This window comes from Myotis brandtii, unplaced genomic scaffold (assembly GCF_000412655.1).
Source record: "Myotis brandtii unplaced genomic scaffold, ASM41265v1 scaffold61, whole genome shotgun sequence".
NCBI classification, from domain to species: Eukaryota; Metazoa; Chordata; class Mammalia; order Chiroptera; family Vespertilionidae; genus Myotis; species Myotis brandtii.
The window spans coordinates 478,176-494,519 of record NW_005370318.1 but is presented as its reverse complement, the minus strand read 5'-3'; the positions used below and the strand labels follow the sequence as shown (position 1 = coordinate 494,519).

Below are 16,344 nucleotides of genomic sequence, written 5' to 3'. Positions count from 1 at the left end.
GATCCTGGGATTTAGAATTGGCCCCAGGATGGAAAGGGAGCAGAGGAATGCCTTGGAAACATTCTTGCCCAATTCAAAACTATTTTTCTTTTGTCTTTTAATTATATAATTTAGTCCATTTTCTATTATTGTGATTATAGGTATATTTGGATTTATTTCCACCATCTTATGCTATTTGTCCTGCCTTTTTATGTCTTTTGTGGAGGAGAGATCACCTTTCTTAACTTCTTTTAGAGGATTAAATTGGATGATTAAGTTGTAGTCTTTTCTTACCTCTTTTTCTTTCTACTGCTTTGGATGATATGTACTGTATTTTTTATTCTATTAGTTGTTTCCTTAAATACATATTTCTTTTTGGTTAATCCTCACTGGAGGATATATTTCCATTGGTTTTTTATTTACTAGAGGCCCGATTGCATATTACCCTTTTATTATATAGGATATATACTTAAAATCTCAAGTGAGGTCAAACATATGGTAACAGAAGGAAATTAGACTTTGGGTGGTGAGCATACAATAGAGTACACAGATAACGAATTATAATGTACCCCTGAAATTTATGTAGCGGCGATCAGGGCCAATCTGTGGGGCGACCAGCAGGGTAATTGTGGGGGGACTCCTGCTGGCACCCACTTTGGCTGGCCTGGGGCCTGCTGGCTGGGGCCAGCTCCTGCGTTGAGCATCTGCCCTCTGGTGGTCAATACACATCATAGCGACTGGTCATTCCACTAGTTGTTCTGCTGTTCAGTCAATTTGCATATTAGGCTTTTATTATATAGGATTTATTTTTAGAGTGAACTCAAAAGTTCCAGTGGTGGCCGGCCAGTGTGGCTGTGGTTGAGTGTTGACCTATGAACCAGGAGGTCACAGTTCAATTTCCAGTTAGGGCATATGCCTGGGTTGCAGGCTCCATCCTCAGTGTGGGGCGTGCAGGAAGCAACTGATCAATGATTCTCTCTCATTGATGTTCCTATCTCTCTCTCCCTCTCCCTTCCTCTTTGAAATCAGTAAAAAAATATTTTTTTAAAAGCAAACAAAAGAAACACCTTAGGTTAATCAGTATATTTACTTTTTTCCTGAGTGACATAGGAGCATTCAGAATATTTCACCTTCATTCACTCCTCTCAACCTATGTACAGTTTTTTTAAAAATATATTTTAATTGATTTCAGAGAGGAAGGGAGAGGGAGAGAGAGATAGAAACATCAATGATGAGAGAGAATCATTGATTGGCTGCCTCCTGCACACCCCCCACTTGGGATCAAGACCGCAACCCTGGCATGTGCCCTTAACTGGAATCGAACCTGGGACCCTTCAGTCTGCAGGCCAATGCTCTATCCACTACACCAAACCAGGTAGGGCCCTATGTACAATTTTATTCATGATGCTGGTGATGATAGATATTAAATTTTAAATACTTTCTGGATACAAAGCACCATTTAAAGTGTTTTACATGGCCCAGCCAGAGTGGCTTAGTGGTTGAGCATTGACCTATAACCAGGAGGTCACGGTTGAATCCCAGTCAGGATAAATGCCTGGGTTGTGGGCTCAATCCCCAGTAGGTAGTGTACTAGAGAGAACATCGATGTGAGAGAGACTCATCAATTGGTTGCTTGGTTGCTTCCCCCATGCACCCGGACCGGGGCCAGGGATTAAATCTGCAACCTAGGTGTGTGTCCTTGACTGGAAATTGAATCTGTGACCCTTTGGTGAGCAGTGAGCAGGCCAACACTAACCATGGAGCCACACCAGCCAGAGCTACATGACTTATCTTAATCCTCTAAACCAGTGATTCTCAACCTTTGGGTCGCCAACTTATGGGTCGCGACCTCTTTGGGGGTCGAACGACCCTTTCACAGGGGTCGCCTAAGATCATCGGAAAACACATATATCAGCGGTTCTCAACCTATGGTCGCGACCCCTTTGGGGGTCAAACGACCCTTTCACAGGGGTCGCCTAAGATCATCGGAAAACGTATATAATTACATATTGTTTTTGTGATTAATCACTATGCTTTAATTATGTTCAATTTGTAACAATGAAAATACATCCTGCTAATTTTATGGTTGAGGGTCACTACAACATGAGGATCTGTATTAAAGGGTCGCGGCATTAGGAAGGTTGAGAACCACTGCTCTAAACAATCCTAGGAGGGAGGACACTGTTGTTATCACCATTTTTCAAGATGAGGAAACTGAGACACTGAGATGTGATAGACTTTAACTGAGGTCACACTAGTAGTGTTGGACTAAAGATTAATCCAGGCAGCCTGGCTCCAGAGCCCTTCACTAACGGAGGGTGCTGGGTTAGTCTGGGAGATCAGGGAAGGCTTTGGTGACTGGCGGACCTCGGGGAGGACCGATGCCGCGTCCTAGTGCTCTTGTATAATACAGGAGACACCCTCGCTGGGCTCGACCTGACTTTTTGGAAGGCTGACTGCCTCCCTGAGCAGGGGAGAGTGGGCCGCAGAGAGCGAGTCTGCCACCTCAGTTCATTGTTACAGCTGTGAGCCATGATGTGGTTGCTTTAAAATAAACTACACTTTAGAAAGTACTTTTATGTGTGGCTTACAGCTGTGAGCCATGATGTGGTTGCTTTAAAATAACGCATACTCGTAACTTATATTAGGGACAACTACACTTTAGAAAGTACTTTTATGTGTGGTACCATTTGATTTTTTTTATAAATCTCATTTGATTCTCATAAAGTTTGGTGAGATAGGGAAGGCAGGGGTTTTTAGCCTTCCTTCACAGATGAGGAAACAGGCTTCGAGCAGTACCAGGTCATACAGCTGGTGAGCAGTGGACTTACTCTCATCCAGTTCTTCTGCCACCTCTCCTCACCCATTTGGTTCTAACAGTGTTCCTTTGTATGACCAGGAGAAAGAGTGCTCCCGGCACCAGCAGGAACTGGATAAGGCTCTGGAGACCCTAGAGAAGGAGAAAATGGAGCTAGAAATGAGGCTGAGGGAGCAGCAGGCAGAGACCGAGGCTCTTCGGACCCAGAAGGAAGAAGAACGGGCCAAGGCCGAGAGCGCCCTATGCCAGGTGGGAGGCTGATGTCCAGCCTGCGGCTCCCCTGCCTGTGAACACTTCCTCTTCCACTCCCCAGAGCAGTACCGCAGGGGCTTCTAGAAGAGAGTGTAGCCACCCACTTGCTGCAAGTGAGCTGGGTGACAAGCAGCATTAACTGCAGGGCCAGCAGTACGTCATACTTCCTGCGGGAGGGCTGGCGTTTACCACATCCTGTCAGCTTGAAAACTAGTGGCAATCTTTGCACTTCCTGGTTCTCAGTCAGTGGGTCCAGTCCTTCCTTTGCCCTCAGCCCCCACCCCATTTGCCGGAAGAGCAATCGAATAGCTGGAATATGCTGGTGGCCTAGTGGCTGAGCATGGTGACCTCGATCCAACAAGCCCTGCACTCCTGTCCCTCCACAGATGCAGCTCGAAACAGAGAAAGAGAGGGTGTCCCTCCTGGAGACACTGCTGCAGACCCAGAAGGAACTGGCAGATGCCAGCCAGCAACTGGAACGGCTGAGGCAGGACATGAAGGTTCAGAAGTTAAAGGAACAGGTATGGAGGGTGGTCCTGGGCAGGGAAGAAAGGGGAACATTGATTCACTCATGCAGCATTGGCCAGGTCTTTGGCACTTCGGGTCAGGCCCTGTGCTGGGTGGTAACATACGGCCAGCATCACGGTGTGGCGCCCAGTGAACATGACAGACATGGTCCCTGCCCTCAAGGAGCTTACTTTCCAGTAGCAGAGACAGACCAGGAGGAGCAGACACAAAATAAATGAGATAATTGCAGGTTGTGATACGTGCTGTAAAGGAAATGCATAAGGTGATATAATTGAGACTGATTCAAAAGTGGCCACTTTGGGCAAGGAGGTCAGGGAGGACCTCAAGGAGAAAGTAACATTTGAGCTGAGACATGAGGTTTAAAAGCCCCGTGAACAATAGGGATGAACCTTGGGAACATGCTGAGTGAAAGAGCCAGTCACAAGAGGCCATACGGTGTATGATTCCATTGATAGGAAATGTCCACAATAGGCCAACCTACAGAGACAGGAAGTAGATGCGTGGTTGGGAGTGAGAATAAGGGATAGCGGGTACAGTTTCTTGTGGGTGATGACAATGTTCTAATATTGATTGTAGTAGTAGTTGTAAAACTCTGTAAATGCGCTGAAAACGTTGAATTTTACGCTTTAAATGGGTGAATTGTGTGGCATCTGAACTATGTCTTAGTAAAACTGTTAAAAAGCAAAGAAGCCAGCGATTTGAAGAGTAGGTTAGGCAGAGGAAATAGGCGCCATAAGGGCCCTGGGACAGACAGCAAAGGGCGCGGGGAGTTCCAGGACAGAAAGGAGGCAGCGTGGCTGCAGCGTGATAAGCTCAGGGGTGAGTGGAAAGATAGGCAGGAGCCCTTTGTCAGCCATGGCAGGAGCCTGGACTTGATCAAGGGCAATGGGAAAATGTTGGTACTTAGGAAGCAGAGAAGGACATAATTTAATGTGTGTGTGGCGGGGGGTATGAAGTAGAAATAGGGCTGTGCAACGGGAGGTTGTTGTGATGGTCTAAGGGACTGCTGCCAATTCAGGGACCCTGACCGAGAACTCCTGGGTGAGCCAGTGCACTTTGTGAGGGAGGAGAGGGAATAGGAGGTGAGGAGTTGAGGTGGCAGGGCATGACAGACACAAGGTGGATTGCTGGGTCCTGCTTTAGCTTTTGCTACCCCAACTAAAAAATCAGTATTTATATGATATTAATTTCTACAGCGTGAATTTCAAGGCCCCTGTGAAAGCTTTCCTCTTCTCACAGCTGTCTTCTCCCTTTGCAGGAGACCATTGGAATGCTGCAGACCCAGCTCCGGGAGGCTCAGCGGGAGCTGGAGCAGGCAGCCCAGCAGCACAGAGATGACCTCACCGCCCTCCGAGGAGAGAGCAGCTCCCTGCTACAGGATAAGATAGACCTGCAGAAGCAGGTCCCTCCTCCTCTCTCCCAGCCCCACTCCCTCCTGCAGGACAAGGGGAACCTTGGGAGCTTGGGAGGAGAAGGCTAGGCCCCAGTGCTGAGTGGAAGGGTACTCAGAGCTGAGCACGGGCCCCTTGAGCTCTGGGTGGTAATCTTCCTGTGATGACTACAGAACTTAGATATTCTCAGGCAGCTCCACTGTCAGTTGTTCTTTTTGTCTTCCCTCCTGGTTCATAGGTTGACACTCAACCACTGAGCCACACCAGTCAGACCAGATTGCTTTTTTCATTCTGATTACTTTTCCTTCGTTCTTTTTGTCTTCCCTCCTGGTTCATAGGTTGACACAAAACCACTGAACCACACCAGCCAGACCAGATTGCTTTTTTTATTCTGATTACTTTTCCTTTTCAAAATCCTATATCAGATGGTGTTCTGATTGTTCATTTTAAAAAATAGAATCACTATACACTTGCCCATCACTTTGCCTTTGGGTGTAGTTATATTCAGCAAAGATTTTTATTTGTGCCTGTCTTTCTTCAGCATATGTGAGGCTGGGAGACAGATGACTAAGCTGAATGGTGTTTGGGGAGGAGGGTAGTTAAGAAGAGTATGTAAGGATTGATTGGTGGAACCTCCAGAGCACTGGAAATGAGCTGGTGATTAAGGTAAACCTTGAAGGACCATGAAGCCGTAGGCGAGAAGCATCCTCCCTCTGGGCCCCTGCCCTTGGAACTCATGCCCTTAACTTTTCAGGTGGAGGACTTGAAGTCTCAGCTGGTTTCCAAGGATGACTCCCGGAGGCTGGTGGAGCAGGAGATTCAGGAGAAGCGGAAAGAGGCCCAGGAATGTAGCCGAATTCAGAAAGAGTTGGAGAGAGACAAAGCCAGGTAGGCTAGACAAGCCACGAAGTTGGCTTTTGCCTGTCTCGCTCCAGTGGTCACTGGGAGGTTGACAGTTTTTTGCTCAGGTCATCTAGCCTTTCATGTCTCCAGCTGTGGGCTGTACAAGTAGCCAAGGGGGTAGGACACAGACCCTGTCTTCCAAGCCTACACTTCATTTACTTAGTAAATATTTAGACAAATGCATATGTACCAGGCACTATGCCAGGGGTCAGGATACAGTGATAAACAAGACAGTATGGTCCCCATTTCAACAGAATTTATAATTTTGTAGGGAAGACATTAATCAAATAACCCCCAAATAAATTATTGCAGATTATGTTCCATGATGTGGAGGAAAGAAACAGGATGCTGAAATAGAAATGGGGCAGGCTGGGGAGGGAGATATACTTTAGATGTTAGGGAAGTCCTTCCTCCACTGCAGGGTGAAATGGAGCCACCATGCAAAGGGTGGGAGAGTTCTATGCAGTAGGGGTAGAAGTCACACGCAGTGGCTCTGGGGCAGGTCAAAGCTGGGGGTGTTTGGGGAACTTGAAGGTGCAGCATGACTGGAGCCTGGTGACTGAGGAGTGACTTGAGGTAGACAAGTCCATGTCATTCAGGATTGCGTAGGTCACAGGAAGGAGTTTGTAGTTATTTTAGGTTTGGTAGAAAATCATTGCAGGGTGTTACGCCAGCAACTCAACATAATCCAATTTATGATTAGTAGAAGGGATAGTGATGACACAAAACATCAGGAATGAGGTCCGATCACCCAGAATGAAAAGCCGCATGTATTCTCAGGGCTGTAGGAGGTTGGGGAGGGACAAATCCTTTTGTGAACGCAAAACATCAGGAATGAGGTCCGATCACCCAGAATGAAGAGCGGCATGTATTCTCAGTGGGATAAATCCTTTCGTGAACAACTCTAGAGGCAGGAAGACAAGTTAGGAGACTAGTACGGTTGTCTAGAGGAGAGATACTAAAGCTGAACCAGGATAGGGGAGTGGGATGGGGAGGAGAGAAGGGGATTAGAGGACGTTTAGGAAATTGGAATCAGTTATATGTAGTCATAGATTAGGTATATGTGGGATGAAGAGAGAACTATGATATGATCAAGGCTTCTAAGTTGGGGTACTAGGTGGATGGAGGTGCCATTCATTCACTGAGCTAGGGAACATAATACGAGTGGTTGGGGAGGTGCAGAGGGCATAGAGCAGATTGGACATGTTGAATTTTAGGTATGATATAGATATTTCTGGAATTTCCCAGAGAAGAATAAACTATGAAGTTGAAATTGGGTATCATATGCGAGAAGTATTTAGGAGCACTCAGTAAGTGCTCAATAAATAGAAGTTTTTATTGTTACACTGTAATCATTATCATTACTATCTCCATTTTGATTAAATGTTTAGAACAGTCAGATGAGAAGGTAGTTCTTCATTCCCTGAGAGGACGGCCTAGCCCTCTGACCCCTCTCTTTTCAGCCTGACTCTGTCTCTAGTGGAAAAGGAACAGAGACTCCTTGTTTTAGAAGAAGCTGACTCTGTTCGACAACAGGAGCTGCGTTCCCTGCACCAGGATCTGCAGGAAGCCCAGGGAGGGCAGAAAGAGCTCAGTGCCCAGGTACTTCCCACCAGTGATGGGCCCCATTCCCTGGTGGAAGCCTGCCCCTGGAGTGGGAGATGATTGCTCAGAGTTGGTTCATGAAGAGGACCTTTCTCTTTCCTTATTACAGGGCATGCTGGGACATCAGCAGCCCTGGCAGGAGGGGGAAGCCAGGACTGGGCAGGGTGGGGGTTTGGAACCTGACACAGAGTTTGACCACCTGTGGAGAACCTGATGGCCCAGAACATTGTTCCTAAAGGGCAGAGCTCATGCAGGCCTAGTTCATTCAAGCATGGCTACTCCCTAGTGTGCTTTGTCTGTTTGGCAAGACACAGCAGGGCCATAGTATTACTCCAGAATACTACGTAGGCAGCAAGGGGACTCAGTCTGCTCAATCCTTGGTGCAGAGGAAAGATGGAACTAGGAGGGGATGAGTAAGTCAGAACATTGTTCCTAAAGGGCAGAGCTCATGCAGGCCTAGTTCATTCAAGCATGGCTACTCCCTAGTGTGCTTTGTCTGTTTGGCAAGACACAGCAGGGCCATAGTATTACTCCAGAATACTAAGTAGGCAGCAAGGGGACTCAGTCTGCTCAATCCTTGGTGCAGAGGAAAGATGGAACTAGGAGGGGATGACTAAGAGAGAGACAGAAGACTGCAGCAGATAAGGACCCAGATCCTGAGTTAGACTCCCAGCTCTACTGCTTCCGGGTTGTGTGAGCATCAGTTTCTTCATCCATGAAACAAGGGTGAAACTTGTTAACCATTATAGTTATATGTAAAGTGTCATGAACACAATAAGCATTCAATAAATGGTAGCCAGTATTACTGTGACTGGTCTTCTTAGGTTCAGTGTCAGGGTTTCAGGCAGAATTCTAATAGCAGGGAGTTGGCATAGTTGCGAGGGGGGCCAGAGCCAAAGTCCATTTGCATAGCCTACACTCACGCGTAGGAGTGAGTAGGTAGGTGTGCAGGTCAGATCTCGGGTAGTACTCCTTGCAGTACTCCCTACCTGCCCAGATCAGGTTGGTGCGGGGTTGAGTAGTATAAGACCAGGGAGGGTCTGAGGAGCAGGTATCCACTCCCTGCTCAGGGTGACTACTTCCTCCCTGTAGGTGGAACTACTGAAGCAGGAGGTAAAGGAAAAAGAAGCTAATTTTCTGGCCCAGGAAGCACAGCTGCTGGAGGAGCTAGAAGCATCTCGAGTAACAGAGCAGCAGCTGCGAGCTTCCTTGTGGACCCAGGAAGCCAAGGAAGCCCAGCTACAGCTGCGACTGCGCAGCATGGAGAGCCAGCTGGAGGCGCTGGCTGCAGAGCAGCAGCCTGGGCACCATGCCCAGGCCCAGCTAGCCAGCCTCTGTTCTGTCCTGCAGCAGGCCCTGGGGTCTGTTTGTGAGAGCAGGCCTGAGCTGAGTGGCGGGGGAGACTCTGCTCCCTCCTTCTGGGGTCCTGAGCCAGGTGAGGCAGCCATCCAAGAACTCAGTCCTTTGGGCCAAAGCCAGGTCTAGCTCCCTGGGGAGAAGGAAGAGGAATGCAGTTCCTTAGACAGTATGCCACAACGCTAAAGCCACAGACTCTGGAATTAACCCAGAGTTTGAACCCCCCCAGCTCTACGATTTGCTAGATGTGTGTCCTTGCACAAGTCACCTGTCCTCTCTGAGCTTGATTCTCTCAATTATAAAATGCAGATGTTAAAAGTACCTACCTTTCAGGACTTTTCTAAGGAGTTAATGAGGTTACAGAGGTAAAATAGCCCACACAGTTCCTGGCACTTATTGGATGATGGCTAGCATTACTGAGCGCCCACCACAGTGCCTGGCACGTAGGTATGCAGACAGTGCATGATGAGAGGACTACTTAGAAGGGCTTCTTTGAGGAGAGGAGGATCAGTGGGAAGGCCAAGACCATGTCTGAAGAGGTAGAGCTGTTTTTTTCAGACTGTAACCAAGTCAGGAGGTATTGCCTCATTTATTCAGATCAAAATGGAACGAGAATCCTCTTTAAGAGAGGGCCCCTCCTGACGGCTCTCTCGGCTGAGGCGGTGGCATCTGCCCTCCACAAGCTCCACCAAGACCTGCGGAAGACTCAGCAGGCCCGGGTATGTTTCCCTGCTCTCCTCCCCTGAAAACATTCATGCAGCAGTTTAACCTGTTTTCTTCCTGAGATCAGGTTGGGATAAGTTCCATCTTTATCACTTATGACCTGGAAACCATGAACAAAGCATTTGGTTTTCTGGGCCTTGGTTTTGCTAGGAAGGTCAGGCAAATCATGCCTGCCTCACAGGGTTGAGAATGTTAGATCAGTGAGGGGCTTATGTGAGCCCTATAAGCTAAAAACCCTGTACAAATGTGTGACATTATTTTGTATCATTTTCCTCTCAACCATGAATTATTCTTGGTGCCAAGACCTTCAAGAAAAAAAACAACAAATTGAGACCCCTGAGATTTGAGGTTGTCATTTATAGGAACATGCTAAGCCTACGACTGAACTAAATGTCCTGTAAATTCCATCTCATAGTGAACTTATTAGCCAATAAAAAAATATTGCCACCATATGCCAGCTCGTCTGAGCTGGGGACACAAAATGCAGAAAGACCTGATTGCTCCCTCAAGAAGGCTTATAACATGGCTGAGGAGCCAAACTGCATTGTAAGATAAAGCAGAACCAATAGAATTAGCTGGATCAATACAGATGCACATGATGGTAATAGGAGGGACAATTCATTCTGACTTGAGGAAGGTCAGAAGGAAGAAATGACCTCTGAGTTAGGCTTTGAAGGAGGAGTTTAGGGAGAGGAGAGGTGACCCTGGGCTAAAACTTTAGCAACAGTTCTGTTTCAAATGACACAGATAGGACAAAAAGGGATTCTAGGCTCTAGTCAGCTGGAGCAGAGCTTGTCATCACTCAGGAAGCCAAGTGTATACGAGTTCAGAGGTAAATAACTCAGGATTATGAGAGTAGGTCCCGCTGGCAAACCCCAAAAGAGGCTGAAGGGGAGAAGAGGGCTTGGGCCCTGGACTGGGATAGGTTTGTGGGAGATGAGGAAGGTGAGTTTAGCCATGCCCTTTCTTTCCCAGGATGACCTGAGGAATCAGGCACAGAAGCTGAAACAGCATCTCACTGATACAGAGGCTGAGAAGAGCCAGGTCCAAACAGAGTTGCGGGATCTGCAGAGACAACTCTCCCAGAACCAGGAAGGTGAGAAGCTCAAAGCAGGCACAGGGATTTGGAGGGAGGAGAGGAAAGGCGGGAAGCCTGGAAGGGGCAGGAACAGGCCTAGCAGCCACTCTTTACTGCTTGCCCACAACTGTGAGAAGATACCTAGAGGCATCTCCAAATGGGTGAAACCCCATGAACTGTTTTCTGCTTCCCGTGGCCTTTGAGGGCCATCCTGGCAAAAGGGATTAAGAGAAACAGATTTGGTGAAGTGAGAAGTTGCTGGCTAGGCTTTTGCTTTCTCTCTCTGCAGATTAAAAATTGGCAGCCCAAGGCCAGGACTGTGAGGACATTTTAAAATTCTTTATCTTTTGTCATTGATCCATGTTACTTATTTTTTTCATCTTCAACTATGTCCCCAAAATTATTTAACCTTTAACAGCAGGATTGAGGACTGTCTGAGAGATACCAAAGAGGGGGAATATGGGGAGAACGTATCTGTGCCACAGCCATGGACTGAAAAGGGTGGTGACCACTTGGAAGGGAAAGGAGAGGGGAGGATCTTAAGGCACAAGGCTCTACTGTAGAAGAGAAGAGGACAACTTGGGGAATGGGTCTGGGTCGTGAAAGTATCCCAGAGGTCTCTCTGAGAGACACACACATAGATCTGGGTTAGGTGCATTCTGCAGAAATGGTAGGGATGGGGGAAGCCAGCAGAGTAACCCTAGTCTCCAAAAACCAGAGCAAAATCCTAGAGTAAGAGACTCGCAAGGATCTCCATTGTCATCCAGCTCAACCCTGTCTGGAATCCAGAGTTGAGGATCTGAATGTGATCAGGCTGAGAAATTGTTGGGATGGTTATAAGGCAGTGCTGGAGCTGCGCAGCAGACACAGACATGAGTCTAGAAGCAGCCAGGAGCCTAGACAAACAGGAGCAGCTGGCAGATGGGTGATGTCTCTATGAAACTGGATATAATTCTCTCCTTGGCCTTCTTCCCCTTTGATTCTGTTTCCCATCGTCCATCTGCCTCTACCTCCCACTTTTCCTCCACCCCCAACCATGGGCCTTGCTCCACTACCTCTCCTCTTCCCAAAGAGAAATCCAAGTGGGAAGAAAAACAGAAGTCCCTAGAGTCTGAGCTGATGGAACTGCACGAAACTGTGGCATCCTTACAGAGTCGCCTACGGCGAGCAGAGCTGCAGGGAATGGAAGCCCAGGTATGGTGGTACTGGTGTGGGGCGGGGGTTGCTTCAGGAGTCGTCCCTCAGGACCCAGCTCTAGCTCTCAGACCCATCTTGGTCTATAGTCCTATCCCATCCATATTTGTGCCCAGCGGCTTGGGCGGGGCGGGTCCCACGGGATCAACAGGGCATCTCAGACCCATCTTGGTCTATAGTCCTATCCCACCCATATTTGTGCCCAGTTTCCTTCAGCAGTGTCTGTTTCTCTGGCTGGCCCCACTCCCTGAGCCACTATTAAGGCCCCAGTGAATCCTCCTTTTGTCCCTTGCTCTGAAGGACCAGAGTCTGGGATGACTCATTTGTTCTCTGGGCGTAGCAGAGCCCTGGGACGTGGTAGGTATGTTCTTTCACAGTAGTTAGTAGCGTAAGTGGAATGCAGGAGTTCTTTTGGTCCAAGTCCTTGACAATGCTGGTGCTACAAGTAAGGAAAGAAAGGACCTGGTTGGAGTGATGGTATCAAGGAAGTGTGGTCTAAGGTGGCTGTGCATCTTGTTTTGCAGAATGAGCGACAGTTACTTCAGGCAGCTAAGGAGAACCTGACAGCCCAGGTGCAACATCTGCAAGCATCTGTCACAGAAGCCAGGGCTCAGGCGAGTGCTGCAGGGGTCCTGGAAGAAGACCTGCGAACTGCTCGCTCAGCCCTGAAATTGAAAAATGAGGAGGTGGAGAGTGAGCGCGAGAGAGCCCAGGCTCTGCGGGAGCAGGGCGAGCTGAAAGTGGCCCAAGGAAAGGCTTTACAGGAGAACTTGGCTATCCTGGCCCAGGCCTTATCTGAAAGAGAAGGGGAGGTGGAGGCTTTGCAGGAAAAAATCCAGGAACTGGAGAAGCAGCGGGAAATGCAGAAGGCAGCTTTGGAATTGCTGTCTCTGGACCTAAAGAAGAGGAACCAAGAGGTGGATCTGCAACAGGAACAGATTCAGGAGCTGGAGAGGTGCAGGTCTGTTTTAGAGCATCTGCCCATGGCCGTCCAGGAGCGAGAGCAGAAGCTGACTGTGCAGAGGGAGCAGATCAAAGAGCTCGAGAAGGATCAAGAGACGCAGAGGAACGTTGTAGAGCATCAGCTTCTAGAACTCGAGAAGAGGGACCAAGTGATCGAGTCCCAGAAAGGGCAGATTCAGGATCTGAAGAAGCAGCTGGTTACTCTGGAGTGCCTGGCCCTGGAACTGGAGGAAAACCACCGCAAAGTAGAGTGCCAGCAAAAGGCAATTGAGGAGCTGGAGAGCCAGAGGGAGGTGCAGAGGGTGGCTCTGACCCACCTGACCCTGGACCTAGAGGAGAGGAGCCAGGAGCTGCAGGTGCTAAGCAGCCAGATCCACGAGCTGGAGAGCCACAGCAGCCTTCTGGCAGGAGAGCTCCAGGAGAAGGACCAGGAGGTGAAGTCCCAGCGAGAACAGATCGAGGAGCTGCAGAGGCAGAAAGAGCGTCTGACTCAGGACCTCCAGAGGAGGGACCAGGAGATGGTGCTGCAGAAAGAGAGGATTCAGGTCCTTGAAGATCAGAGGACACTGCAGACCAAGATTCTAGAGGAGGACCTGGAACAGATCAAGCTTTCCTTGAGAGAGCGAGGCCGGGAACTGGCCTCTCAGAGGCAGCTGATGCAGGAGCGGGCAGAGGAAGGGAAGGGCCAGAATAAAGCACAGCGAGGGAGCCTCGAGCACATGAAGCTAATCCTGCGTGACAAGGAGAAGGAGGTGGAATGCCAGCAGGAGCGTATCCAGGAACTTCAGGAACACAAGGGCCAGCTGGAACAGCAGCTCCAGGGCCTACACAGGAAGGTGGGAGAGACCAGCCTACTCCTGACCCAGCGAGAGCAGGAGATAGTGGTCCTGCAGCAGCACCTGCAGGAAGCCAGGGAGCAGGGGGAGCTGAAAGAGAAGTCACTTCAGGGCCAGCTAGAAGAGGCCCAGAGAGCCCTGGCCCAGAGGGACCAGGAGCTCGAGGCCCTGCAGCAGCAACAGCAGCAGGCCCAGGGGCAGGAGGAGGTGGTGAAGGAAAAGGCAGGCACACTGCAGAGAGCTCTGGAGCAGGCCCACATGACACTGAGAGAGCGCCAGGGAGAGCTTGAGGACCAGAGGGAACATGTGCGAAGACTCCAGGAAGAACTGACAGTGGAGGGACAACGGGCACAGGCCCTGGAGGAGGTGTTGGGTGACCTAAGGGCTGAATTTCAGAAGCAGGAGAAGGCTCTGCTGGCCCTCCAGCAACAGTGTGCGGAGCGGGCACAGGAGCACGAGGCGGAGGCCAAGGCCTTGCAGGACAGCTGGCTGCAGGCAGAGGCGATGCTCAAGCAACGGGACCAGGAGCTGGAGGCCCTGCGGGCAGATAGCCAGTCCTCCCAGCATCAGGAGGAGGCTGCCCGAGGCCAGGTCGAGGCTCTGCAGGAGGCCCTCAGCAAGGCTCAGGCTGCCCTGCAGGAGAAAGAGCAGCATCTCCTTGGACAGGCAGAACTGAGCCGCAGCCTTGAGGCCAGCACGGCCACCTTGCAGGCTGCCCTGGACTCCTGCCAGGCACAAGCCCGGCAGCTGGAGGAGGTCCTAAGGAAGCGGGAAGGTGAGATCCAGGACCGGGATCTCCGACACCAGGCGGCCGTGCAGGAGCTCCAGCAGGCACTTGCACAGAGGGATGGAGAACTGAGACATCAGAGGAAACAGAGGCAGCTGCTGGAGAAGTCTCTGGCCCAGAGGCTCCAAGAGGATGTGATCCAAGAGAAGCAGAATCTGGAGCAAGAAAGAGAAGAAGAGTTGAGGGGCCTTTATGAGAGCCTGAGGGAGCTACAGCTGACTCTAGCACAAAGGGAAGAGGAGATCCTGGAGCTGAGAGAGCAAAGGAAGAATCTGGAGGCCTCAGCCCACAGCCGCAAAGCCTCCCCAGTGGAGGAGCCCTCTACAAAACGTGACTCTTTAGGACCCAGGCTGCAGCAGGAGCTGGAGCGGTTACAGGCAGTCCTGAGACAGACGGAGGCCAGGGAGATCGAGTGGAGGGAAAAGGCCCAGGACTTGGCGCTGTCCCTGGCCCAGAGCAAGGCCAGTGTTAGCAGTCTGCAGGAAGTAGCCATGTTCCTCCAAGCCTCTGTCCTGGAGCGGGACTCAGAACAGCAGAGGCTGCAGGTGAGTCATCAATGGGTCATCAGGACCAGGGGGCAGAGCCCTGGGCAGCTGAACTCAGGCACTGCCTGCCACCCTCCACTTGTGTACCTCAAGGTGTGGGAAAGCTGAGGTCCCGAGCATCTCAACGTAAGTGGAATCCGGGTAGTTGTGCTAGTCTGGGGGGGATGCGAAGAGAATAAGATACCCACAATCCCTACCCTCATCGAGCTTACAGTCTCGTGGATAAGCAGTTAGAATGCAGCACCTAATTATACTCAGTGCTTCTTTGGGGAAGTTTAGTGTGCTCTGAGTATGCTAGAGGGACACCCTACCTTTCCTGGGGGTGAGTCCCAAAGGGCTTCCTGGTAAAAGTGGTGTTAAAGGTTAGATCTGAAGGGACCAGCAAGGAATTAGCCAAGCACAGGTGGGGAGGAGCTTTCTGAGTAAGACAGAACATGGAGTATCTGTGTAGGGAGTGCAGGCTCCTGGAACCTAGAGGAGGAGATGGCAAGAAAAGTGAGGACAGCAGGGGCCCCATCATTCCGGGCTTATGAGTCATGTTAAGGATGTGGATGACCAGTGAGAAGTGGATGAAGGGTTTAGGGCAGGCGAGTGACATGATCAGATATACAGTCCAGAAAGATCGTTCAGGCTGCTGTGTGGAGCAACACTAGACCTGAGGAGACCAACTAGGAGGCTATAACCGAGGTCAGGGGAGAGATGGTGACCTGAGATACTAAGTGCAGATGGAGGCACAAGGGCAGACCTAGATGATCATAGGACGTCAGGCAGTTGATTGGCTAAGAGACTGTGGAGTAAAGAAAGGACAGAAAGAAATCAGAACCCAGGTTTCTGCTCACTGAGATGCACAAAGGCAGGTTTGGGGAAGAGGAGTGGAATGAGTTTAATTTGGAAATGGAGTGAGGCACCTGTGGGACATGCAAGGGGAGATGTCCAGCAGGCAGATCTGTCAAGTGATCTGAAGGTAAAGATGAACTTGAGACTAGAGAGACTTTGGAGTATCAGCAGTTAGGAATAAGTGGGCTCCTTAGTGGGATGGTGAGTGAGAAGGAAGAGGACCTTAGGGTATAACATTTAACCTCAAGGTCAGGGGCCATGTCTTAGTCATCTCTGCACGCCCAGCACTGAGCACAAGGCCTCCACAGAGCAGGCAGCCAGGAAAGAAGGGTTGACTGTTGGACACAGAGAGGCATTGTCTCTTTTGCCGAGAGGAACCAAGCCCATTTTTCCTGGGAGACTTACTTTACAGCCTTGTGCTGAGCCCCGGAGAACCCCCTTCATCATCTCAGGGGACTTGCCTTCTGGGAGCTCACAGTGCTCTGCTCTGGTTAAAGGGCAACATGCATAGAAGGGGTTACATTTATGAACTTTGGAGTCAAGTTCCTG

General features: G+C 49.9%; 1 protein-coding gene across 4 annotated transcripts in view; it reads left to right on the top strand.

The window, feature by feature from the left end:
* The window catches only part of CEP250 (centrosomal protein 250kDa), a 42,384-nt gene that overhangs the window by 20,883 nt on the left and 5,157 nt on the right, over nt 1-16,344 (top strand). For 3 of the 4 annotated variants that reach the window (XM_005879760.2, XM_014550664.1, XM_005879764.2), the window contains 10 exons: nt 2,879-3,046; nt 3,436-3,570; nt 4,836-4,979; nt 5,723-5,856; nt 7,335-7,473; nt 8,569-8,911; nt 9,391-9,551; nt 10,531-10,651; nt 11,706-11,827; nt 12,352-14,958. In XM_005879760.2, the coding sequence (XP_005879822.1) occupies nt 2,879-3,046; nt 3,436-3,570; nt 4,836-4,979; nt 5,723-5,856; nt 7,335-7,473; nt 8,569-8,911; nt 9,391-9,551; nt 10,531-10,651; nt 11,706-11,827; nt 12,352-14,958 (4,074 nt within the window). The remainder of the gene's footprint in view (nt 1-2,878; nt 3,047-3,435; nt 3,571-4,835; nt 4,980-5,722; nt 5,857-7,334; nt 7,474-8,568; nt 8,912-9,390; nt 9,552-10,530; nt 10,652-11,705; nt 11,828-12,351; nt 14,959-16,344) is intronic. The other variant, XM_014550663.1, reaches the window with a different exon arrangement.